A 25,946-nucleotide genomic window follows, 5' to 3' on the forward strand; every position below is an offset into this window, starting at 1 on the left:
CACCCCATACTTTTTTTTTTTGAGACAGAGTTTCGCTCTTGTTACCCAGGCTGGAGTGCAATGGTGCGATCTTGGCTCACCGCAACCTCCGCCTCCTGGGTTCAGGCAATTCTCCTGCCTCAGCCTCCTGAGCAGCTGGGATTACAGGCATGCGCCACCGTGCCCAGCTAATTTTTTTGTATTTTTAGTAGAGAAGGGGTTTCACCATGTTGGCCAGGATGGTCTCTTATCTCCTGACCCCATCTGCCAGCCTCGGCCTCTCAAAGTGCTGGGATTACAGGCGTGAGCCACCGCACCCAGCCAGGCATGTTTTAATTTTTTCTTCTGTCTCTCCTCTTCCTCCTCTTCCTAAAGTGGAGCCAGCTATTTCTTCCTATGATATTTATCTACTTTACCTGGAATTTTAGGTACAATTTATTAACTGCAGGTTCTTTCCTATAATAAGGATAAAAGCATACAAATATCTTAAGAAAGGCTTTTGGATCATCAAGTTGCTCAATAGAGAAAACGACTAAAATCTCACCCTCAATTCCTAATCCTGACATTTCCCGGTTGAGGGTCTGCAAAATAGGCTTCTTAGAAATAGTCATAAGGTTTATTATTAACATAATACTATTAAATGGTCTCAAAATTTCACATTTAAGTAAAAATCTTATGGTAGTTACATAATTGGTAGGGAAATAAAGACTGAAAAGCTTCTTAGAGGAAAAAAATACAATATACAACGTTGACAGATTTTTAACAAGTTTTTTCCTTAGAATCAGCTTGTTGTTTAGAAATATTCTTTGAGCTGTTTGGTAATTATGAGTTCATCTTCCTATATAAAAATATCAGGCCTAGTGAGGTGTGGCTCACACCTGTAACACTACCACTTTGAGAGGCGGGAGAGTCCCCTGGGGCCAAGAGTTCAGGACAAGCCTGGGTAACTTAACAGTCCTGGGTAACTTATCGTGACCCCCATATATACAAAAAATAAAATTAGCCCAGTATGGTGGCTCAATCCCGTACTGCTTGCCACCTGGGAGGCTGAAGCAGGAGGATTGCTTCCAGGAATCTGAGGCTGCCACTGCATGGACGATACAGCCAAATCCTGTCTCTCAAAAACAAAAATCACTAAATCGATAACGTTCATAGTAGCACCTCTTAGGAGTAGCAATGGTCTGCATAGTTGCTATTTATCCCTGTCAAGCTCAATTTGTCATCTTTTCAGTTTCCCATTAGTAATAATTTTTAAAAGTCATCTTAGGAAAGACTTCCCTCACTTTTTTCTCTTCAGTGCTCCTTCAATACGTAAAATGCTAATTTTACTATATAGTAAATATCAAAACGAACTTTTTTATTTATTCGTCTGTATCCTAAATAGAAAGTACTTATACTGTTTCCTAGCACCCGGCAAGATGCCTAGTCAATTAATTCCTTGCACGTAGCGAAGTTCTCTAGAGTTAAAGACAAGAATATATCCTGGAAACATGCCAGGCCTTGAAAAAAATCATCTTTCTCAAAAGTGTTTGGAGTGATACCACTGCCAAGTAATGGGGGTATAAGAAGTGATTCTCAAGACAATCCTACGCAGTCTGAAGCGCTGTAAGGCAGAGACAATCATTTTTACAGTTATCATTTTTATTCTTACTAATTAATTTTATAACGTAACTTACTGGATAGTATTACATTATTATAACACGATTTAAAGGGATAGTGCGTAAAGGAACTACTATGTATCAGTGAGACCTGAGCAGGGCACACGAGACTAAAAAGAAAAACCACCCCAGGAAAAAGCTAAGTCTTGCAGTTCTCACTCCTCCCATCTCCAGTGTCCACGGATCCGCAGTCCTCTGCTTTTGTATTTAGCCCAAGATGCAACCCTGGCAACCTCAGCGTGCGAGGAATCCAGCTCTGCCTCCTGCTCCCCGCGGCTCCTGTAACACCCAGGGCTCGCGAACCTCTACGGCCCCTCGAAGTTGCCTCCCTTCCCAGCGCAAAAAGCGAGCCACGAAGGGGCGGCGACCCCGCCTCACCTGCCTGCCTGCACCAGCTCTGGCCCAGCTCTCCCTGGGGCCGTGTTACCCCCCACAAGGGTCCTGAGGCCCGGGTCTCACCTCTCCACCCACTCCCTCAGGAAGCGCATTTCCTCGGTATGCAGAACGCTTGGATCCTGCTTACACATCTTCACAAAGGCCCGAAGCTCGTTCACTTTGCGGGGGTCCATGGTCGGGAAGCGGTGGGCGAAGCTGAGGGTCTGCGGCCCGCTTCCAGGCCGAGGCGCTGGCTCGGCGTGACCGCGCAGAGGGGAGCGTCCGCCGCGAGGCAGAACAGACTAGAACCTCCCCGACCGCTGGCTCCTCCCACCCAACGATCTCGTGACCCCGGGTCCTCCGCTTGCCCCTTCCTACTCGCTCTGCGCTGCTCCTGCGCGCTCCCTAGAACATTCTAGAAGCGTGGCTGTTCGTGCTGTTGCCTGCCTCTCTGCGTACACATTCTCATATTCTTAACTAGGAACCAGCTCCCTGGAGGTGGCAACCCTCAGCATGGGCACCTTCAAAGAGGCGAGAGATAGCAGCCTTTCCAGGAACCGACGTCCAAGAGCACATTCGGTTGTTGACGGCACCGAGTAGAGTTTAACCCCCGACCTAAATAGGGGCGTGGGGCCGGAGGGGCGGTCCCAGCCCGGGGAATGACGTCACATTCTGCGCCGCCGCTCAAGGAAGGCCCTCGTGTGGCGCCCGCCGGAAGGGGAGGGGCGGCTCGCCCGGTTTCCTGGCGACGCGGCGCAGCAGGCGGCACCTTTCCCGGCTGTTAACCTCTCGTCTTCCCGGTGCGCGAGCTTGGCTGTCATGCCTTGGCTGCTCTCAGCCCCCAAGCTGGTTCCCGCTATAGCAAACGCCCGCGGCCTCTCAGGTTAGACTCTCCTCCAGGTCTTGTCCCATGGTGTCCCTTGGAGGGACCCAAGTTGGTCTCAAGGCGATCCCTGGTTCGGCCGGTCCTTCTCCTAGTGGGTACTCCGCTCCCCAACCCTTCTGTACCCTCTGCGGATTTTTTTCTATACCGGCTGCGCCTGGAAAGGGGTGGGCCCAGTATGTTCTCTACCGTTGAGGTATTCTGTGAAGCCGAAGTGACTACAGAGAAAAAAGTGTGTGCCATTCCCCAGAGAGGCTGTCTTCCAAGTTACTCGGACTCCGAAGTCGTGACAGCTAACACACTTAAGTGACATAGTGTCTCACATCAAGTAGCTCTTGTTTCTCTTAGGTCAACTTAAAATCCTCTTGTGTTTTCAAATATGAGAGCTTGCTCCAGAATAAACAAGAAGCATGTTTAGTAACAAATTCTTTAAGCGGCTCCGTTAGAAAAGGTACTGTTTGGAAATACTGGGCTTGAAAGTCCTCTTTGTAAAGACAAGACGAAGGAATAAAGTGAATAACTTTTGTAGGCGGTCCTATTGCGAGCAATTAATCTGATGAACATAAAGCTTAAATCGGTGAAAACTATCACTTACCTTGCAGGCGGATCTGCCATTGGATCGTATTTCAGTTTTTTGGGGCAATATATGAACAGTGTGTGAACCAGAACGCGTGATATTTAGCATCAGAGCTGTTTTGGCATATGTTTATGTTAAAATACTTGAATTCATTTAAGATGGAATGTTAATTATATCGACTTTTTACTATAAAAAAATAAAATGTTATTGTCCAGTTCACGGAACTTCTTCAGTTCTAATAGTAAAGCTGCAGAAAGATGTAACTCTTCATGGAATTAGGAGAATTTTTTTATTTTTTTGAGACAAGTTCTCATTCTGTCACTCAGACTGGAGTGTAGCGGCAATCTCTGGTCATTTGCAGCCTCTGCCTCCTGGGTTCAAGCAATTCTGATGCCTCAGCTTCCCGAGATAGCTGTGATTATAGGCATGTGCCACCACATCTGGCTAATTTTTGTAATTGTAGTAGAGACCTGGTTTCACCATGTGGGCCGGGCTGATCTTGAACTCCTTCCTGGCCTCAAGCAATCCGCACTCTCTGGTGAGCCACCGCCTGGAATTTGCTTTTATGTGCAAGGCCCTCACAAACCCTTGAACTCCTTGTCTCAAGCGATCCACCCTGCTTGGTGAGCCACCGCACTGGTATATGCTTTTATTTACGCGGTGGTTCACGCCTATAATCCCAGCACTTTGGGAGGCTGAGGCGGGTGGATCACGAGGTCAAGAGATCGAGACCATCCTGGTCAACATGGTGAAACCCCGTCTCTACTAAAAATACAAAAATTAGCTGGGCGTAATGGTGTGCGCCTGTAGTCCCAGCTACTCGGGAGGCTGAGGCAGGAGAATTACTTGAACCCAGAAGGCGAAGGTTGCGGTGAGCCGAGATTGTGCCATTGCACTCCAGTCTGGATAACAATAGCAAAACTCCGTCTCAAAAAAAAAAAAGAAAGGTTCACACCAACCCGACTAAAGGAGCCATACTACCAGAAGGAATACTTGCAAAGGCACAGAGCTCTGAAACGGAATGGCCAGTACTAAGCATTGCAATCATTTAGTATGGCCAGAGAAGCTTTTATTATTATTATTATTATTATTATTATTATTATTATTTTGGAAAGAGAGTCTCACTCTTGTTGCCCAGGCAGGAGTGCAACAGCGCGATCGTGGCTCACTGCAGCTTCCGCCTCCCGAGTTCGAGGGATTCGCCTCACTCAGCCTCCCAAGTAGCTGGGATTACAGGTGCCCACCACCATGCCCGGATAATATTTGTATTTTTAGTACGCCCGGCTAATACTTGTATTTTTAGTAGAGACGGAGTTTCACCATGTTGACCACTGGTCTTAAACTCCTGACCTCAGGTGATCCGCCGGCTTCCGCCTCCCAAAGTGCTGGGATTACAGGCGTGAGCCGCTGCACCTGGCCTAGGAGAAGCTTTTTTGAAATATGTTCTCAAACAAAATAGTAGGCGTTACACCAAGATGATTCTGTGATCTAATACGTTTGGGGAATGCTGCATCGCTGCATTTCATAATGTACATGATAGTCTAATTTTTTTTTTTTTTTTTGAGGTGGGGTCCCGCCATGTTGCCCAGGGTAAACTTGAACTGGTAGGATCAAGTGATCCTCCCAACTCAGCTTCTCAAAGTGTTGGGATTGTAAGTGTGAGCCGCTGCACCCAGCCCATAATAGTCTTAAGTTTCTGAGATTGAGATGTGTTCAACAGTAATTTGCAAAGTGTGTAAAAATGTGTTTAACCATGGACCCTTTTTCTGTGATGAGTCTTGAACTGGTATCCCTGGAACATGTTTTGGAAAAAGTTGGGCTAGAGCGTAAGATGGGTACAAGGAGCTGATAGGAAATCAAGTTGGGGAAAAAGCTAGCAGCTGGCTAGTGGAGGGCCTTGTATATTAAGAAACAATTAGCTTTTTCCTTTAGATGGTAGGAAACCTTTGAGGAATATGAAGCTATTGAGTAAAATGTTTAAATTTTGGCTTTTCTGTTAAGAATGAAGAAATGAACTGCAGGGCATGTCATTACACTCTTAAATTTTCTGACACTAATTTTTGCTTTTGTTTTTGGAAAATTGCAAATTTTTTAACTTTACTACCACATATATGATAACAGATTAACTCTATTAATTATCACATCTTATATAAAAAGCATTTAAAATATCCTGGGCTTTTATTATTTTATGAAAATAAACTTTAAATACTAATTGTCCCCAGTCTCTTCTGTAGAATAAATGACCTTTCCTTCTCCTGTCTGATCTGCCCACTGAAAATCCAACACCGATACAAAATATAAGTTCTTAACTATGGCTGTCATTTAAAAATAACAGAAATTATAATTTTTTTTCCCAATTTTGTGTTTGTATTTGGCCAAAGGTGATTGAGTTTTAGTGTTGCTAGCCATGTAACTGAAGCCATTTGATCAATATCTGATATATTTGTAACCCATCTGTTTTTCTCCCAACGTGACTAAGTTAATATAGCTATAGGTGATATTTTAGAGTAGTGTATTTGTAGATTCTGCATACAAACTCTGAACAAAAATAGGAAGTTTCCTATCTGGAGTCATTCACTGATGGCCTACCTATAGACTACTCTGACAAATTCAGTGTAAGAATGGCTTTTTTTTAAAAAAATGTGAGCTGGGTATGGTGGCTCACACCTGTAATCCCAGCCTTTTGGGAGGTGATCACCTGAGGTCCGGAGTTTGAGACCAGCCTGACCAACATGGAGAAACCCTGTCTTTACTAAAAACACAAAATTAGCCAGGTGTAGTGGTGCATGCCTGTAGTCCCAGCTACTCGGGAGGCTGAGGCAGGAGAATTGCTTGAACCTGGGAGGCAGAGGTTGCAGTGAGCCAAGATCACACCATTGCACTCCAGCCTGGACAACAAGAGCGAAACTCCATCTCAAAAAAAAAAAAAAGTGGGCCGGGCGTGGTGGCTCAAGCCTGTAATCCCAGCACTTTGGGAGGCCGAGACGGGTGGATCACGAGGTCAAGAGATCGAGACCATCCTGGTCAACATGGTGAAACCCCGTCTCTACTAAAAATACAAAAAATTAGTTGGACATGGTGGCGCATGCCTGTAATCCCAGTTACTCAGAAGGCTGAGGCAGGAGAATTGCCTGAATCCAGGAGGCGGAGGTTGCGGTGAGCCGAGATCGCACCATTGCACTCCAGCCTGGGTAACAAGAGCGAAATTCTGTCTCAAAAAAAAAAAGGTAAACTATACTACGTAAAATTTACCATCTTGTCCATTTTTTAAGATTTTTAATTTTTTATTGTTCTTTAGAGACAGCGTCACATTCTTGTCAGCTGGAGTGTAATGGCAAGATCATAGCTCCCTGTAACCTCAAACTCCTGGCCTCAAGCAGTCCTCCCACCTCACCCTCCTGAGTAGCTAGGACTATAGGCATGTACCACCACACCCAGCTAAATTTTTTAAAAAAATTTTCATAGGGGCCAGGTCTTATGTTACCAGACTATCATGGAATTCTGGCCTCAAGCAACCCTCCTGCCTGGGCCTCCCAAGGTACTAGGATTACAGGTGTGAGTCCCTGTACCCAGCCAAGTCTGTATATTTTTAAATTAAAATACTTTATAGTTTACTTTTTAATTTGTAAATTAAATTTAATTGTAAATTGTAAATTAAATTGTAAATTTAATTTAATTGTAACCTTTAAGTTATAATGCATCAAATCCTGTACCTCCATTGGGAGAAAAACCATTTCATGAATAATTGTATAGTCTGAACCTGTGTCTGTTAATACATGGTTGTCTCTTAATGCTATGCATATTTCAAAAATTTGTATAGCAGTTTTAATTCGAGAAAAGAAATAAAATAGGCTATAAACTCTACTAAAGTAAAAAACTCTTTGCAGTTTTCCAAATTCCTTTTTTTTTTTAGACAGCATCTTCCTCTGTCACCCAGGCTAGAGTGCAGTGGCATGATCTCAGTACACTGCAATCTCTGACCTCTGTCTTCCAGGCTCAAGCAGTCCTTCTACCAGCTTCCCGAGTAACTGGGACTACAGGTGTGCACCACCACACTTGGCTAATTTTTAAATTTTTGTAGAGACAAGCTCTCACAAGCAGGCATGGTGGCTCATGCTGCACTTTGGGAGGCCGAGGCTGGCAAATCACAAGGTCAGGAGTTTGAGACCAGCCTGGCCAATATGGTGAAACCCCATCTTTACTAAAAATACAAAAATTAGCCGGGCATGGTGGCAGCTGCCTGTAGTCTCAGGTATTTGGAAGGCTGAGGCAGGAGAATCGCTTGAACCCAGAAGGCAGAGGTTGCAGTGAGCCGAGACTGCGCCACTGCACTCCAGCCTGGGAGACAGTGAGATTCCACCTCAAAAATAAATAATAAAAGACCTCACTATATTGCCCAGGCAAATTCTTAATAGCACGAACTCTCACCACAAACTCATCCTTTCTGTCATACCCAATCCAAAATACTGCTAACCAAATGTCCACAATTCTGCTAAAAGTATTGAAAAGCTCTTAGTATAGTATTAAACAAGTGTTACCTACAAATTTGTGATTAACCAGAACACACACAAGAGTTGCGTTCAAATGTTATATGTTTGAAGAGTCAATTTAACAATTCCTTTTGGTAGACTTCTTTTTTTTTTTTTTTTTTTTTTTTTTTTTGAGATGGAGTTTCGCTGTTGTTACCCAGACTGGAGTGCAATGGCACTATCTCGGCTCACTTCAACCTCCGCCTTCTGGGTTCAAGCAATTCTCTTGCCTCAGGCTCCCGGGTAGCCGAGATTACAGGCGCGCACCACCATGCCCAGCTAATTTTTGTATTTTTAGTAGAGACTTGTTGACCAGGATGGTCTCGATCTCTTGACCTCGTGATCCACCCGCCTCGGCCTCCCAAAGTGCTGGGATTATAGGCGTGAGCCACTGCGCCCGGCTGGTAGACTTCTTCTTTTGCATGTCTTTATATGTCTTTTTTTCCCTCTTACCACCCTCTTTGACTCCTGCTGAGAAAATAGGGGGATCCCAGTTGCTGGTAACCCAAGATATGCCTTGCTCGTCATTGTCCACAAAGTATATTGAGATACGTGTTTGGAGCTGTGGGAATTTGGTGAACAGTTGTTGAATGACTGTATTCTCCAGTTGAATTCTTCTGCAAAGCCCTCTTAATTGGCTACACCATTTACAAGAAAAAATGTCAACTCTCCATTATCTTCAGCTTCTCCTTCTTGATTACTTTCAATAATTTTCTTTGTATTAATATTTCTGCCATTAACAATTTTGTCTGTAGTTGTAACAGATATGTAGTTGTTCATCCCACTATCATCAAAAGCCAGGGAAGAGAAAGAAGTAAGGCCTTCATGCCCCAGTGAACCGTATGATGTATGTCCTGTATCATATGAAGAAAATTTCTCAAAAATTGGATATTCACTGGAGGTAGAGAAAAAGGATCCCACATCTCTGTTTCTGTTTCCATAGGAGCTTCTTGGACAATTTAACAGGTCCTCAAGTGAGTCTTCAAAGAAGTGAGAAGAAAATGGATCCCTTTCATGAAAAATTTCTTTAGAAACATCAGCTGGCTTATGGAGTGTGAAGCCATACTCACATTCATTATCAAAATGACTTCCACCTCCATTTAATCCTTCTTTGCCATATTTATTATAAATGTCCCGTTTTTCATCATTTGATAATACCTCGTGTGCGTCAGCTACTTCTTTGAATTTTCTCTCTGCTTCTTTATTTCCTGGATTTTTATCAGGGTGCCATTTAAGTGCCACTTTGTGGTAACCTTTTTTAATGTCCTCAGGTAAGGCATATCTCTGTACTCCTAGAACTTCATAGTAATCCACCATGTTTTACCAGATAATTGGAAGCGGATGTGCTGGATAGTCAGAACTGTGCTTTCCTCAGCTCAGGCTCTGCTGGTGGTGGTAATAGAGGTAGTGACTGCAAATAGGCACATTTTTTTTTTTTGCACATTTTTATATTAAAGACAATGTTATTACCATGTCCTAATGAGATGAGGATACTGATTACATGGCAAGCAGAGTTACAAATATGTCAGAGAGGGCTGCATTATGATGTCATTTTGGGGTCAGTGTAGGGACTGGACTTAGTCCAGAGTCACACCACACTATCCTGAATCCTCTGGACTATTTCCCCTATATATTTCTCTCGAAGCTTCAGGCAATGGCTCATAAGCCAATGGAAACTGTTGCTAATGGCCGCAGCATATCCCTTGCATAGTATGACCTCTAGATTACAGGGCCTTAGTTAGTTCCCAGTTCTGCCATGCTTTGGTTTCAAAAAATGCAGTAGTGACTTATGTGTGAAAAAAGTACTCAAGCAGTTGATGTATTTATTTCAGTAATGAGACAATTCAGTGGTAGATACAAACAAGTAACTTAGCTATAGTAAGAGTTATGAGAGGAAGTACTGGATGCTAGACAATCATATGAAAGACGCTCAGGCTGGGGGTGGCAATGAAAGCTTCCTGGAGGAGGTAGCTTAATATATTAATTTTCTGCATGCCAGTGGTAAGTCATTTAAGATTATAGTATCTTTGTCCACCTAAAGTTTACTACTGTAAAACATGTAGTTAAAGATTTGGAAAGCAGTGTGTCTATGTATGCACTGTATAATTATTGAATGCCTGCTTTGTGCCAGGCACAGTTTTAGCCACTGGTCATAGCAGTATTGAACAAAATACACCAGTTTTCCTGGTGCTTGCATTATAATAGAATACAAATAAGAGAACAAATAAAACAATTTGAGATATTGTGTTATGTGCTCCAAAAATAATAAAGAGCAGTGTGCTGGGGGCAGAGTGCTACTTTAGATTGATTTTAGAAGGCTTCTGAGGAGATGACATTATTGCTGAGACCTATATGACAGTCAGGCACATAATGATCTAATATGGTAGCCACTAGCCATGTTGACAGACATTTTGGTTATTGCCAGGTAGGGCTGTTGCACATAAAGCTAGCACTTATTTCAAGTACAGTGGGAAGCCTTTGTGAGGAGTGGAGGATATGCAGGTTTAGTGATCTGATTGACATTTTTAATGGATCAGTGACTGTTATTTGGAAATTCAGTCATGTATGGGAAAGTAGAATTCAGGAACCCAGAAACAGACCAAAGATGATTTTCTCTGGGGGTGAATTACCAGTAGTTATTGTCTCAAAAAATTTCCTATAATGATCTGCCTCTGTTTTTCCTCTTCTGTGTTGTATTTGTTTTATTTCCATCACATTTATAAGCCCTCGGTTAAATGATACTCTAATGAAATCTAAAACTGAAATGTATATTTCTAGTCTTTCAAGACCATTTGTCAGGTCTGAATATTTTTTGCTTTGCATTAATTTTTTTATAAACTCGTTTTTGAGAGAGATTGGGAAATGCTTAAAACTATTCTCTCCAATATATGTGCTTACATGTGTTATGTGTGGCATACCCATGATTATAATTTGCCTGCTACTGGAAATAATAACTAATAATATTGAACATTATTTTGAGTACCCTCTGAGTCACACTGTAACAGGTGTTCATTTAACTGACAGAGCATTCTAGCAAGATAAATATTTTGTGCCCATAAGGAAACACGTTCTGAGACATAAAGTGATTTGTCTAAGGCTACATAGCTTGTTAGTGAAAAATCTGATTTTTAAACTTGTGTCTGATTCCAAGTTATCCTCATTCCTCTCTACTGCATTTTAGACCAAGGACTTAAAGAGTTTTTAGGTTCTAGGCATTCTACCAGCAGATGCTGAGAACCTACTGTTATCAGAAAGGGGTCCCCCAAGAGAGGGTTCTTGGATCTTGTGCAGGAAAGAATTTGAGTGGAATCCATACAGTAAAGTGAAAGCAAGTTTTAAGAAAGTAAAGGAATAAAGAATGGCTACTCCATAGGCAAAGCAGCCCCAAGGGCTGCTGGTTGCCCATTTTCAAGGTTATTTCTTGATTATATCCTCAACAAGAAGTGGATTATTCATGCTGCGCATTTTAGACCTTATAGGATAACTTCCTGACATTGCCATGGTATCTGTAATGTTAGGGCACTGGTGGGAGTGTAGCAGTAAGGACAACCAGAGGTTACTGTTGTTGCCATCTTAGTTTTGGTGGTTTCGGCCAGCTTCTTTACTACATCCTATTAGCAAATTTTTATGACCTGTATTTTGTTTCAATCTCCTATTTCACTCTGTGATTAAGACTACCTTAACTTACTGGGAATGTAGGCCAGCCAGTCTTGGCCTTATGTTACCAAACCCCTACCGAGGATAGAGTTGCTCTGGTTCAAACACCTTTGACGCTATAATACAGAGAGAAGCTAGAAAATAGGACATTCTCCTCTTAAGAAATTAATATAGTTTGAGAAAACTAATTTCAGTGGAGTGTAAAGTTTTAACTTAAGCACTTGTTTCTGAGTTATCCCCACTCTGACGATCCCTTGCCTCCGTTCCATCTGCTGTGCCATTTTCTTTGCCTTTTTACAGCAAAACTTTATACAGAGTATTGTCTCAGTGTCTGTGCTTTCTTACATCCTGTTCCCTCCTTGGCACACTTCAATCTGGCTTCTATCTTTTATACTCTGCTAAAATTGCCAGAGTCTCCAGTGACTTTGATGTTATTGTGTCTAGTGGTTGCCCTTTTGGCTTCCTTATATTTTGAAGCACTTGCTACACTGTGAGCTGTCCACCTTTCTTTCTTTTTCTTTTTTGAGACAGTTTCCCTCTTCTTGCCCAGACTGGAATGGTGCAATGGCATGATCTCAGCTCACCACAACCTCTGCCTGCCAGGTTCAAGTGATTCTCCTGCCTCAGCCTCCCAAGCTGGGATTACAGGCATGCACTACCATGCCCAGCTAATATTGTATTTTTAGTAGAGATGAGGTTTCTCTACATTGGTCAGACTGGTCTCGAACTCCTGACCTCAGGTGATTCGCCTGCCTCGGCCTCCAAAAGTGCTGGGATTACTGGCATGAGCCACTGCACCCAGCCTAGCCCTCCCCATTTCTTAAAACACTTGTTTATTTAACTTCCTAAATACCACACTCTTTTTTTTTTTTTTTTTTTGTAAAGACAAGTTTGGCCAAGCTGGTCCTGAACTCCTGGCCTCTAGTGATCTGCCTGCCTCGACCTCCCAAAGTGCTGGAATTACAGGTGTGAGCCACTGCGCCTGGCCCTAAATACTTGGACTTACTGGGAATATAACCTAGCAGGTTCTAGTTTTCCTCCTTTTTCCTTTGCTCCTTCTCACACTAAAATATTACAGTGCTAGACTTTGTTCAGTCTCCCTGGGTAATACCCATTCCCAGGGATTTAGATGCCATCTGTATGCTTATAACACCTTAATTTATATATCTAGCCTGGTACTTTTCTCCCTGAAATTAAGCCTGCTCATTTGACCTCGCCATTAAATTTATTTCCAATAAATATCTCCGGCTTTCCTGTTTCATGTAATGGTACAACCATTTATTTACTCGTTCAAGCCAAAAATCAAGAATTATTCTTAATTCCTTTTTTCTTTCCTTTGTCCAATCAGAAGCCAGACTCATTGGCTTTTAACTTCAAAATACGTTTCAAATTAAGTCACTGGGAAAATAAAGTCAAATAACAAATGATTGCATGGTGGCTCACTTGTGCCGTGGCTCACACCTGTAATACCAGCACTTTGGGAGACTGAGGCGGGCAGATCACGAGGTCATGAGTTCAAGACCAGCCTAACCGACAGGTTTAAACCCTGTCTCTGCTAAAAATACAAAAATTAGCCGGGTGTGGTGGCAGGCACCTGTAATCTCAGCAATTTAAGAGGCTGAGGCAGGAGAATCGTTTGAACCTGGGAGGTCAAGGTTGCAGTGAGCCAGGATTGCGCCACTGTACTCCAGCCTGGGTGATAGAGCAAGACTCCATCTCAGAAATAAAATAATAATCTCTGCTTTCAAAGATTGTTCATAGTAGACTGGCAAACTAGCAATTATTTGAAGGTATTAAAATAGAAATTATAGGAGCATTGAGGAGGAGGACATCTGAAACAGAAGCAGTAGGTGTGAGAAGTATAAGAGCAGTCTTCCTGCATAAGTGATGTTTGAGCTGATTTTTTAGAATTTGTGTAGTCCTATAAGCAGGCCAACGTCCACTTTAAGAGAACTGTCTTTTTTAATGTAAATGCTATTATGATACAGAATGATTTAGCCAGGGCTCTTCAAGTAGCTTGGTGTGGCTGCAATAATGTTTTTTGAGGATTAGGTCAGACAAGGGAGCAAGATTCAAATCATTTAGGTTTCCTAAGCAAAAAAGTTTGAAGCTTATGAATGAATTGGACATTTTTTGAAATAGGCCTTAACACACCAGCTTTGCTACTAATTATATGACTTTGAGCCAAAGATCCTGTTTACTGTAAGTAAAAAGCTATTCAGACCTTTTTTAAAAATTTACTGGGAATAAACATCTCAATTTATGTCTCCTGTTAAAGTGTTACTCGTTTGCTTTGAATTTGTTAAATTGTTAAAGTTAAGCTCCCTCTACTTGAGGTGGTCCAAAATAAAAGGATATGCCAGGATTATTTCATATGAGCATTAAAAAATGAATCAGTTAACTTTTTATATTCTGAAATTTTACTCCTCAATGAAATTACAGAAGACACTATGTGTGTACAAGCATTCATGTAGAAAGGGTGCAGGAGGAGAGAGAGAGAATCGCAAGAGCACACCAGTGCAACAGCAGACTACTCCACCAGCAGGTTAGTGCTGCTGGAGGGAGATGAAAAGATTAGGAAGGTAAGAGTCAAAGCTTTGAAGGCTTTGTATTCTAAATTAAGGAATTAGATTTTTAACTGTCATGTGAGGTAGGCATTATCATTATTTTACAAACACAGAATCAGACTCAGAAGTAATTTGGACAAGGTTATATAATACTGGAGAAGCTGAGATTCAAACTCAGGTTTATTTGACTTTATAATCTTTGCTCTAATTCCTCCACCCTGCTGCTCAGTAGGTCCTCTCTGTTTAATCTTAACAATCAATACTGTACAATCTGCTTGTAAACATACAATTTCTTTAAGGACTATGAATTATTAATAATAATAAATGTATTTTAGAGAGAAGAGTCTTAAAAGTTAATTCCAGTTAAGTTTAGAGAGGATTGTTTAGAAAAATAGACTCTTCTAAAAATATTTTTTAAAAAGAAATATAATAGTTTCTAAGATGATTACAAAGAAAATGGGGGTTTCCAGCCTGGGCAACATAGTGAGACCTTATCTCTACTTAAAAAAAAAAAAAATTAAGCAGGCTTTGTGACAGATACCTGTAGTCCCAGCTACTTGAGATTCTGAAGCAGAAGGATTGCCTGAACCCAGAGGAACAAGGCTGCAGTGAGCTGTGATCACACCACTGCACTCCAGACTGGGCAACAGAGTGAGACCTGTCTCAAAAAACAAACAAACAAAAAAAACAACAACAAATAAAACTCCTTATGTATGACTGCACCTTTGCATTCACCATTTACTATTAGTAATGCTCTGTTTTGTCTCAATTCCACTAGACTATGCATTCTTGTAGGACCACAGCATATAGCCTTGTCATTTATGTGTCTTTCTTTGCACATGTTCCAATCATGTGCAAATAATTTTTTAATTAATGCTAATAGTAATATTTGTTGTACTCCAACTATGATTAAGCATTTTTCATAAATTATTTTATTTAGCTCTAACATTCCAAGATTAAATGAGATGGTATGTGCATATTTTCTCATGCTTAACATATTCTCAATAAAAAATGTTAATTATCTTTTCCTGAGTTTTGGGGCACAGCTTTGTGCCATCTCTATGATATCCTTTTGCACCCTTCCCTATTTCTTCTGTTTTCATAGCTCATTATTCATCCCTGTATTATATATGTATGTGTGTATGTGTATAAAATATTATAGCAGACAAATCTCTCTGAGAGTAAAGATTATCTCATTTCTGTTTTTTTAGGGCCCAACATAGAGTCTGACACAGAACAAAGACCATATAAATATTGAAGGCAAGAGCCGGGTACAGTGGCTCTTGCCTGTAATCCCAGCACTTTGGGAGGCCAAGGCGGGTGGATCACTTGAGGTAAAGAGCAACCAGCCTGCAACATGGTGAAGCCCCATCTCTACGAAAATTAACCAGACATGGTGGTGCGCATATGTAATCCCGGCTACTCATGTAATCCCAGCTACTCAGGAGGCTGAGGCAGGAGAATCGCTTGAACCCAGGAGACAAGAGATTGCAGTGAGCTGAGATAGTGCCACTAACTCCAGCCTGGGTGACAGAGTGAGACTCTGTGTTAAATGAGGGCTGGGCTCAGTGGTTTATGCCTGTAATCCCAGCACTTTGGGAGGCCAAGGCAGGTGGATCACTGGAAGCCAGGAGTTCAAGACCAGCCTGGCCAGCATGGCAAAAGCCCATCTCTACTAAAAATACAAAAATTAGCCAGGCATGGTGGCATGCACCTGTAATCCCAGCTACTCAGGAGGCTGAGGTGGAAGAATTGCTTAAATCCGGGTGGTAGAGGTTGCAGTGAGCCGAGATCGCACCGCTGTACTCTAGCCTGGGCAAAAGAGTGAGAATCCATTTTTTTTTTTTTTTTTTTTTTTGAGACGGAGTTTTGCTCTTGTTACCCAGGCTGGAGTGCAATGGTGCGATCTCAGCTCACCGCAACCTCTGCCTCCTGGGTTCAGGCAATTCTCCTGCCTCAGCCTCCTGAATAGCTGGGATTACAGGCATGCACCACCGTGCCCAGCTAATTTTTGTATTTTTAGTAGAGACGGGGTTTCACCATGTTGACCAGGATGGTCTGAATCTCTTGACCTCATGATCCACCCGCCTCAGCCTCCCAAAGTGCTGGGATTACAGGCGTGAGCCACCGCGCCCGGCCAAGAATCCATCCTATAAATAAATAAATAATAAGTAAATAAATAAGAGAAGGAAGGAAATATTAATTTGCATTTTTCTAAAGCATCTAAAATGCTGGAGATAGATAAGTGTATTTATACCATGAAGACTTTCTAGATCTGTTGTTTCATTTCATCCTCTTTAATCTTCTTTCAGGATGTATGTTGTGTTCACAGCGAAGGTACTCCCTCCAGCCTGTCCCAGAAAGGAGGATTCCACACCGATACTTAGGCCAGCCCAGCCCCTTTACACACCCACACCTTCTCAGACCAGGTAAGGCCTTTTAACTATACTGCCTTTCATTTAGGTTCCGTCTAGAGCAATGCTATTCAGTGGAACTTCTTGCCCTAAGCTCTGGACCTGTACTGTTCCATGAGGTAACCATTAACCTTCACATGGCCATTGTACACTAATAAGGTTGCTAGTACAGCTGAGGAACTTAACTTTTTATTTTACTTAATTTAAATTTAAACTTGAATAACTACATGTGGCTACTGGTGCTTTATTGCCAGTACTAGTCTAGAACAAGGTTTAAGTAGGATAAACCTTATAATTCAGAATAATTAATGAAAGGTACGTATTTCAGAATGTTTTTAAAGCAAAGTTCTAAGTCAGTTTTTAGAACTGTATACTATTATGAATTACTGTGTTAAAGACATTTTAGAAAACATGTTCTTCTTCAAATTGTCAAATACTTACTTCATAATTTTAACCTATTTCTATGTAGATTAAGCAAGATTTCCAGCTCTGTTTGTCACAGATTTGAGAGGTAGTATCCTAGTTGATAAAGGTGATGCAAAAAATTGACAAAGGTTTGTTTTACTAATTTTATTTCTGCTGTAAGATCCCAGTGTTGCTGCCAGAGATGTCTTATAACTATTGCCCAAATTTGGACCTAAAGGTTTTTTGTTTTGATAAAAGGCATTTAAGGGGTGAACTATGACTAATGAATATCTCAAAGAGGTAGATAGGGTAAAAGCACACACTTAGTAGAAAAAGTCAGGTTTTCAAGGAAAATTAATTGTTCTTTCTGCCATAAGAAATTAAATCTCTATTTGTTATATAAGCATATATTTTACTAATGTAAATTTGCCTTTAGAAATGTTATTTTTTCACTGTCTCCACTCAGTGAATGATATCAGTATGTCTCTCAGTGAGGGCTTCCTTTTGCTGATTTTTCATCAGACTCGAATTCCTGCTGGGAAGTCTGCTGAGACTAAGGAAATGCAGCTCACCACTGAAACCCACAAGAAATCAGTTTTTCTCAAAGCTGTAAGGTAAGCTTAATAGCAACCCAGTTGGTATTAATTTTAGTATTTATTTACCCTGTCAACCTACCTGTAGCCTTGATTTTTTTTAAGTAGAATTGATAGTAAGTTTTCAGGTTTTGAAAATTATTGATTTCTTGTGGTGAGATATTTTTACATGGTAAGCTGCATTTTCTAGGCCTCAAACCTAGTAATTATATTGTCAGGGTAATGGCCTCTCTATCTAGACGTTTTTCCTGTATACTTTAAGTGCATGTTAACTATAAGTGAATGTAAATAAATATGTATACATATGTGAATATACATACATATGTGAATATCTGGGGTAAAAGGGATGGCTGTCCTAGTTTTTCTTTCCTAGATGTAGGATTTTGAATATTAGGGTAAGTGAGAAGAGATGGAATTTTAAAACAGAATTATTAGGTTTTATACCCTAAACTATGAGGTATACCATTAGGTATACATTTTTTTTGCAGACAGAAGTATCAAAAGAATTAATCATTTGTCTTTTTTCTTTCTAGAGATGTAAAATTTGTGGTGGTGTTAAAATGATTGTAGGGTGAAGACAGGTAAATTTTTGAGAAGAATTAAAAGGGGCCAGGTGCGGTGGCTCACAGCTGTAATCCCAGCACTTTGGGAGGCTTGGGCAACATAGTGAGACCTTATCTCTACAAAAAAGTAAAATTAGCTGAGTGTGGTGGCACATGCCTATAGTCCTAGCTATGCCTATAATCCTAGCACTTTAAGAAGCTGAGGTAGGAAGATTGCTTGAGCCTGGGAAGTCAAGGCTGCGGTAAGTCGAAATGGTGCCGCTACACTCCAGCCTAGGCAACAGAGCAAGACCCTGTCTCAAAAATAAAATAAAAGAAATAAAAAATATGCCAAGTGCGGTGGTTTACGCCTGTAATCCCAGCACATTGGGAGGCCAAGGCGGGCAGATCACGAGGCCCGGAGTTTGAGACCAGCCTGACCAACATGGTGAAATCCCATATTTGTATTTGTAAAAATACAAAAATTAGGCAGGTGTGGTGGCATGCACCTGTAGTGCCAGCTACTCCAGACGCTGCCACAGCAGGAGAATCACTTGAACCTGAGAGGTAGAGGTAGCAGTAAGCTGACATCACGCCACTGGCATCATCATGCCAGCCTCGGCGACAGAGCAACACTCTATCGCCAAAAAAAGAAAAAATAAATAAATATAATGGCAGAGACAATAAAATTATGGTCAATATAATATTTTAAATGATGAAAAGATTGGTTCCAGAGTGGGTTATAGTTAATAATTCCCAAATCTTTTTCCCTTTAGAGTTTCAAAGTCAGCTGCCGATCTTTCAGTGATAGTTTAATTGTGCTGTCCCTTGAGCAAGGGATGCATTTTATTTTTAAAAGTTGTTAAATATGGTAGATTTCAATAATATCCAAAAGTGAAAGATTTTATTTTGGGTGGTGGTAAGGTTTTTTTTTTTTGAGACAGAGTTTCACTCTTCTTACCCAGGCTGGAGTGCAATGGCACGATCTTGGCTCACTGCAACCTCCGCCTCCTGGGTTCAGGCAATTCTCCTGCCTCAGCCTCCTGAGTAGCTGGGATTATAGGCACATGCCACCATGCCCAGCTAATTTTTTATATTTTTAGTAGAGACGGGGTTTCACCATGTTGAACAGGATGGTTTCGATCTCTTGACCTCGTGATCCACCTGCCTCGGCCTCCCAAAGTGCTGGGATTACAGGCTTGAGCCACCGCACCCAGCCAGTGGTGGTAAGATTTTTATACCATTTAAAGTTTAAAATAAAGCTTGATAGCCAATTTGGGGAGTTAGTAAGAAAAATAAAAAATAAATAAAATGATTCTTGAGTCCAGAAGATCAAGGCCATAGTGAGCCATGATTGCACCACTGTAATCTAGTATAAATAAAAAATAAAATGAATGATGCTTGCCCAGGGGGTCAAGGCTGTAGTGAGCCATGATTGCGCCACTGCACTCTAGACTGGGTGACAGAGTGATACCCTATCCCAGAAGAATTTTAAAAATAAAATGTATTAAGTAATAACAGAAATTGGAAATGGTTTGGATTTGTCTAGACGGTTGGGTAAGCATTTTTTTTTTTTTTTTGAGTCGGAATTTCGCTCTTGTTACCCAGACTGGAGTGCAATGGCGCGATCTCGGCTCACCACAACCTCCGCCTCCTGGGTTCACGCAATTCTACTGCCTCAGCCTCCTGAGTAGCTGGGATTACAGGCACGCGCTGCCATGCCTAGCTAATTTTTTGTATTTTTAGTAGAGACGGGGTTTCACCATGTTGACCAGGATGGTCTCGTTCTCTTGACCTCGTGATCCACCCGCCTTCGCCTCCCAAAGTGCTGGGATTACAGGCTTGAACCACCGCGCCCGGCTGGGTAAGCATTTTTGAAATACAAATATATGCCGGGACCCTATGGAGCTATTGAATGAGCATCTCAAAGGGAGGGCTTAGAACCTGTGTTTTTGTTTTTTTGAGACAGGTTTTTATTCTGTCTCCAAGGTTGGAGTACAGTGCTCATGGAGATCATGGCTCACTGCAGTCTTGACCTCCCGGGGTTAAGCAGTCCTCTTGCCGAAGCCTCCTGAATAGCTGAGACTATAGGCATTTACCACCATGCCCAACTAATTTTTGAATCTTTTATAGAGATAAGGTCTCACTATGTTGCCCAGGCTCGTCTTGAACTCCTAGACTCAAGCAGTTCTACCACCTTGGCTCCCAAAAGTGCTGGAATTACAGGCATGAGACACCATATCCGACCAGAACTTGTGTTTTGAAGAGTTCCCAGGTGTTTCTCATGAACACCACTAACCTAGGGGGTATTCATTTAGTTAGGTGCATGAGATGCCTGATGCCTTAAGGGGACAAGCCAAGGCTGGGCGTGGTGGCTCACACCTGTAGTCCAAGTACTTTGAAGGCTAAGGTGGGGGGATCACCTGAGGTTAGGAGTTCAAGACCAGCCTGACCAACATGGTGAAACCCTGTCTTTAAAAATAATAATAATAATGATAAATAAATAAAAAGGGGACAAGCCAGATCTGTGGCCATCGGCCGTGTTTTGAAGCAGAGAATGTTTTTCCCCATGCTTCTGTAGTCTCATCCCCAGTCACTCAGTTCTTAAATTCATTCACATCTTTATCTTCATCGCCACCATCAATTAAGTGATGACATTACATTTAACCATTTCAAAACACTTTTTAAATAGATTGTACCTGATAGAATAGTAGACTAAAAGTTTTATATCCTATAGGTTTTAAATTTAAGTTCAAGGTCTACTTTTTCTATAAGTATTTCACCGTGAAGCCTACCTGTTCTTATAAAGTAATATGTTTTCTTTTCTCAGCGTACCTATATGACTGTATTATTTTTTATTTTTATTTTTTTGAGATGGGGTCTTGCTCTGTCTCCCAAGCTGAACTGCAGTGACATGATCATATCTCACTGCAGTCTCAACCTCCCAAACGATCCTCCCACCTCAGTTTCCAAGTAGTTAGGACTACGGGCATAAGCCACCATGCCCAGCTAATTTTTAAAATTTTTGTAGAAATGGGTTCTCACTGTGTTGCCCAGGCTAGCTTATGTAACTGATTATATGTTTTCCTCTTGTCTTTGTCTCCTGATTCAATTTTAATGCGGAGTAGAGAATGTAGTCTCTATATATGTAAATAAGTTTATAGATGAATAAACCTATTTTTTACTTACATGTCTAATACATATTGACAAACCATTTCAAGATGCCATTATACCAATAATCTATAAACTGCCGTCTAGTGAAGAATTATAGAGGATTTCTCTGTTTGTTTTTAAGCCCTAGGGAGCAATAGAAAATCTTGAAATATAGTAAAGTTTTTATGTAGTATAAATACTAGAAAATTAAAAATAAATGACTTAGCTGGGCACGTGGCTCACAACTATTATCTCAGCACTTTGGGAGGCTGAGGTGGGCAGATTGCTTTAGGCCCAGAGTTTGAGAACAGCCTGGCCAACATGACAAAACTCCATCTCTACTGAAAAAAAAAAAGAATACAAAAATTAGCCAGGCATGGGGCGCATGCCTGTAATCCCAGCTACTCAGGAGACTGAGGCACAAGAATCACTTGAACCCAGGAGGCAGAGGTTGCAGTGAGCTGAAATTGTGCTGCTGCACTCCAGCCTAGGCAACAGAGCAAGACTGTCTCAATGAATGAATGAATGAATGAATGACTATGTATTTCTCTTTTTTACCTTTGTGTGTAGTCCTTTTTAACACCGAGAAACCCTAAGGTAAAGATTAGCAAGAATCAGCTCTAGGCAAGAATCAGGAGCCATCTAAAGAAATGAATAATAATTAAAAGTTTCTGAATGGTCAGTGGAGACTCCTAATATGTGAAAAAGCCAAAGACTTCCAGGTCTTCTACATGAATAATTATTTTGATCTCATTTGTTGTCATAATAGTGGTTGTCCATGTAAATTTTACTCTTCTAAGGTCCTTTCTGGCTTTGGATTACCAAGAGGACAACCGGTTCAAGTGTAAATTTTTTATTTTGGTAATAATTATAGCTAATACTTACGTAGTGCTTACTGTTCTAAGTGTTTTATTAACTTATATCATCCACCTGACAACTTTGTGAAGTCAGTGTGATTGTTATTTCCATTTTACATGAAGAAACTGAGGCACAGAGAAGTTTGGTAGCTCTTTCCAAGTCTCTCTGTGAGCTGCTAAGCCAGGATTCCAACTCACAGAATCCTAACTCAAAGAGTCCACACTTTCAACCACAGAATAGTGTATAATACCTATGCCAAAAAATACTACCTGGAAATATTTTTTTAAAGTATCTTATTGTTGCACTTTATAAGATATCCAACTGAGAGAAGTCTTAGTATAAAAGTTATTTCAAGTTTGGAGAGTAGTATACTTTTTTAAAATAAGATAAAATTTATATGCAGTGAATTTCATACATATATGCAGTTCAGTGAGCTTTAACAATGGTAACCTACAGCTCAGTCAAGATATAGAGCATTTTCATCGTCCTGAAAAGTTCCCCCATGCTCCTCCAGTTAGTCCCCACTTTCATAGGCAACCACTCTTCTGGTTTCTGTCATCATAGACTGTTTTGCCTTTTCTTGACTTCATATAAGTGGAATCATACAGAATGGTAATATATATATATGTAACCTTTCTGTTCATTTAGTTTTGCTTAATATATGCAAATCTATTTAGAGTATTTTTTATTTGGTCATTGCATTTTTTCTGAGAAGTTTGTTTTACATTATAAAGGAAACAATAGCTTTTTCTTTCTCCCCGTTCTCCAACTGCACAGTAATATATGAATTACTTCCTTATATGCTGTGAAAACTATCTAATGTTCAGTAGACTTCTTTTTAAAATCAGACCATGTTAAAATCCTAATCTAGTTAGTTTCAGAAAAGAATTAAAATACATACCTTGATTGTAGCAAAGACCTGTATCATTTCATCCATATTCAGTCTTTGTTATACCTTACTTTCTGGGTGTTTTGTGTAGCTGGTAAAATATGAAGAACATTATTGGTTTTCTCTTGAGAGGCACAATCCTAAGTGTCCTGGAAGAGCTTTCCTTCTTGGCTGCAGAATCTCAGAACTGATAGTGAGACCTTGCAGAGTCCAGCTTCCAATATCTTGGCTTTTGATTGGTTAAACTTGTTAGAACAGCCTTTCCATTCTTAAATGGTTCCACATGATAAAATGCTGACTTTGTTTCTTAATTCTTTATAATTTTACAAAGCTGCCAGAGTTTCTATTCAGATATAGTTTTATCAGAAGAAATTCAGGCCAGATTGACTATAGTTTAGTTCTGTGATCAAAGGCCATAACACCTTCCAAGTTTACTCCTAGGGTTTAAAGTTCATTGCTTTATCACATCTTTTTTTTTCCTCCTTCAAATGAAAAGATTTCTTTTTCCTTGAATACATTTTTTGTTGCCTGGTACACTGGCTTACACCTGTAATACCAGCACTTTGGGAGCCTGAGGCAGGTGGATTACCTGAGGTCAGGAGTTCAAGACCAGCCTGACCAAGATGGTGAAACCCCCATCTCTACTAAATACAAAAAATTAGCCAGGCGTGGTGGCATATGCCTGCAGTCCCAGCTATTTGGGCAGCTGAGGCATGAGAATCGCTTGAACCTAGGAGGCGGAGGTTGCAGTGAGCCAAGATTGTGCCATTGCACTCCAGCCAGGACAACAAGAGCAAAGTTCCATCTCAACAAAAAATTTTGTTGTTGTTGTTTTGATGGAGAGTGCTTTGTTGCTTTGAGATTTTAGAAGTTTAAAAGCATGGCCAGGCACAGTGGCTCACGCCTGTAATCCCAGCACTTTGGGAGGCCAACGTTGGTGGATCCTAAAGGTCAGGAGTCTGAGCTTAGGCTGAACAACATGGTGAAACCCTGTTTCTACTAAAAATACAAAAATTAGCTGCGCATGGTAGTGCACACCTGTAATCCCAGTTACTCAGGAGGCTGAGGCAGAATTGCTTGAACTTGGAAGGCAGAGGTTACAGTGAGCCAAGATCATGGTGCTGTACTCTAGCTTGGATGACAGAGCAAGACTCTGTCTCAAAAAGAAAAAGAAGTTTAGAAGGATTTAGTTAATGGTAACTCAATAGTGTTGATGATTAATAGGCTTGGGAAAATACAACAGTGTTTTAAATATTTCTCATGTAGCAATTTGTATGAAATTGGATTTCACAGACAGAAGAATGCTTTGAAGGGTATTAAAGATAGTTTTTTTTATTCTGCTTTGATTTCCAAATAATTTTCTTTTTTTAGAAGTAACTTCCTAATATATGTCAATATATACTGTTATTAATAAGCTAACACATAAAATTATTTAAGTTACGAATTTTCTTCCAAAATTAAAAAAAAATACAAAATGAATTTTTTTTTTTAAAAGACAGAGTCTCACTCTGTCACCTAGGTTGGAGTACAGTGGTGCGATCTCGGCTCACTGCAACCTCTGCAGCCCGGGTCCAAGAGATTCTCCTGACTCAGCCTCCTGAATAGCTGGGATAATAGGCACCTGCCACTGTGCCTGACTAATATTTGTAGTTTTAGTAAAAATGGTTTCACAATCTTAGCCAGGCTGGTCTTGAACGCCTGACCTAGTGATCCACCTGCCTCGGCCTCCCAAAGTTCTGGGATATATAGGCGTGAGCCACTGTGTTTGGGCAATTAATTGATTTTTAAATTTTTTTGTTTTTGTTTTTGGAGAGGGATTCTCACTCTGTCACCCAGGCTGAAGTCTAGTGGCACCATCTCAGTTCACTGCAACCTCTGCCTCCTGGGTTCAAACAATTCTTCTACCTCAGTCTCCCACGTTGCTGGGACTATAGGCATGCACCACCACACCTGGCCAATTTTTTGTATTTTTAGTAGAGACAGGGTTTCACCATGTTTGCCAGAATGGTCTCAAACCCCTGACCAGAGGTGATCTGCCCTCGTCAGCCTCCCAAAGTGCTGGGACTATAGGCATGAGCCACTGAGGCCAGCTGATTTTTTATTTTTTATTTTATTTTATTTATTTTTTTTTTTTGAGACGGAGTTTCGCTCTTGTTACCCAGGCTGGAGTGCAATGGCACGATCTCGGCTCACTGCAACCTCCGCCTCCTGGGCTCAGGCAATTCTCCTGCCTCAGCCTCCTGAGTAGCTGGGATTATAGGCACGCGCCACCATGCCCAGCTAATTTTTTGTATTTTTAGTAGAGACGGGGTTTCACCATGTTGACCAGGTTGGTCTCGATCTCTTGACCTCGTGATCCACCCGCCTCGGCCTCCCAAAGTGCTGGGATCATAGGCGTGAGCCACCGCGCCCGGCCGCCAGCTGATTTTTTAATTCCTTTTTATTTTATGGACTATAGCTGTGAAATAACTAAAAGCAAAGTTCAGGAAAGGAAGAAAATAAAACGATGAAATAAAGGGAAGGTCCGTAATTCACCAATTATAACCAGCCTCTGCTTTTGTAAGAGTATTTACTACTTGAGTAAATCAGGAAATTTTCAATGTTGAATAACAGCGGCGGACTAAACATGAATAATTATCAAGGAGATAGTCAGCTCTAGTACAAAGTTCAGTATTCTGCCAGAGAATCCTAGGGGACTCTTAGCCAGCTCAATCTTGAAAGAAAAAAATGTGATATGAGTTCTTCTTGGCCCCATTTTGTTGCTTCAGTGGCTTCATATTGGCTCATAAGGCCTTCACTTATTTCTTTCTCTTATTTCTTGCCAACTCATCAACAAAAACATAAATTTGTTTCTATTGTAGATGTCT

At 41.0% G+C, this 25,946-nt stretch overlaps 3 protein-coding genes across 15 annotated transcripts in view; 1 reads left to right on the forward strand and 2 right to left on the reverse strand.

Moving 5' to 3' along the window:
• The window catches only part of ST13 (ST13 Hsp70 interacting protein), a 54,634-nt gene extending 31,380 nt beyond the window's left edge, over positions 1-23,254 (reverse strand). For 6 of the 11 annotated variants that reach the window (XM_054239253.2, XM_078334838.1, XM_002743799.7 and 3 more), the window contains exon 1: positions 2,097-2,348. In XM_054239253.2, the coding sequence (XP_054095228.1) occupies positions 2,097-2,206 (110 nt within the window). In that variant the 5' untranslated portion in view covers positions 2,207-2,348. Of the gene's footprint in view, positions 1-2,096; positions 2,349-2,533; positions 2,604-14,766; positions 14,884-23,091 lie in introns of those variants that run through there. The other 5 variants (XM_078334845.1, XM_054239248.2, XM_078334843.1 and 2 more) reach the window with 3 other exon arrangements.
• The window catches only part of XPNPEP3 (X-prolyl aminopeptidase 3), a 71,196-nt gene continuing 47,997 nt past the window's right edge, over positions 2,748-25,946 (forward strand). For all 3 annotated transcript variants that reach the window (XM_002743800.6, XM_078334825.1, XM_035266493.3), the window contains exons 1-2: positions 2,748-2,895; positions 16,538-16,654. In XM_002743800.6, the coding sequence (XP_002743846.1) occupies positions 2,832-2,895; positions 16,538-16,654 (181 nt within the window). In that variant the 5' untranslated portion in view covers positions 2,748-2,831. The remainder of the gene's footprint in view (positions 2,896-16,537; positions 16,655-25,946) is intronic.
• DNAJB7 (DnaJ heat shock protein family (Hsp40) member B7) lies at positions 7,948-9,454 on the reverse strand. The gene is given in 3 exon segments (XM_078334884.1): positions 7,948-8,134; positions 8,447-8,541; positions 8,544-9,454. Coding segments are annotated over 3 exon segments (924 nt in total). The 5' UTR covers positions 9,319-9,454; the 3' UTR covers positions 7,948-8,080.

The sequence above is a fragment of the Callithrix jacchus genome, chromosome 1 (assembly GCF_049354715.1).
Source record: "Callithrix jacchus isolate 240 chromosome 1, calJac240_pri, whole genome shotgun sequence".
NCBI lineage: Eukaryota > Metazoa > Chordata > Mammalia > Primates > Cebidae > Callithrix > Callithrix jacchus.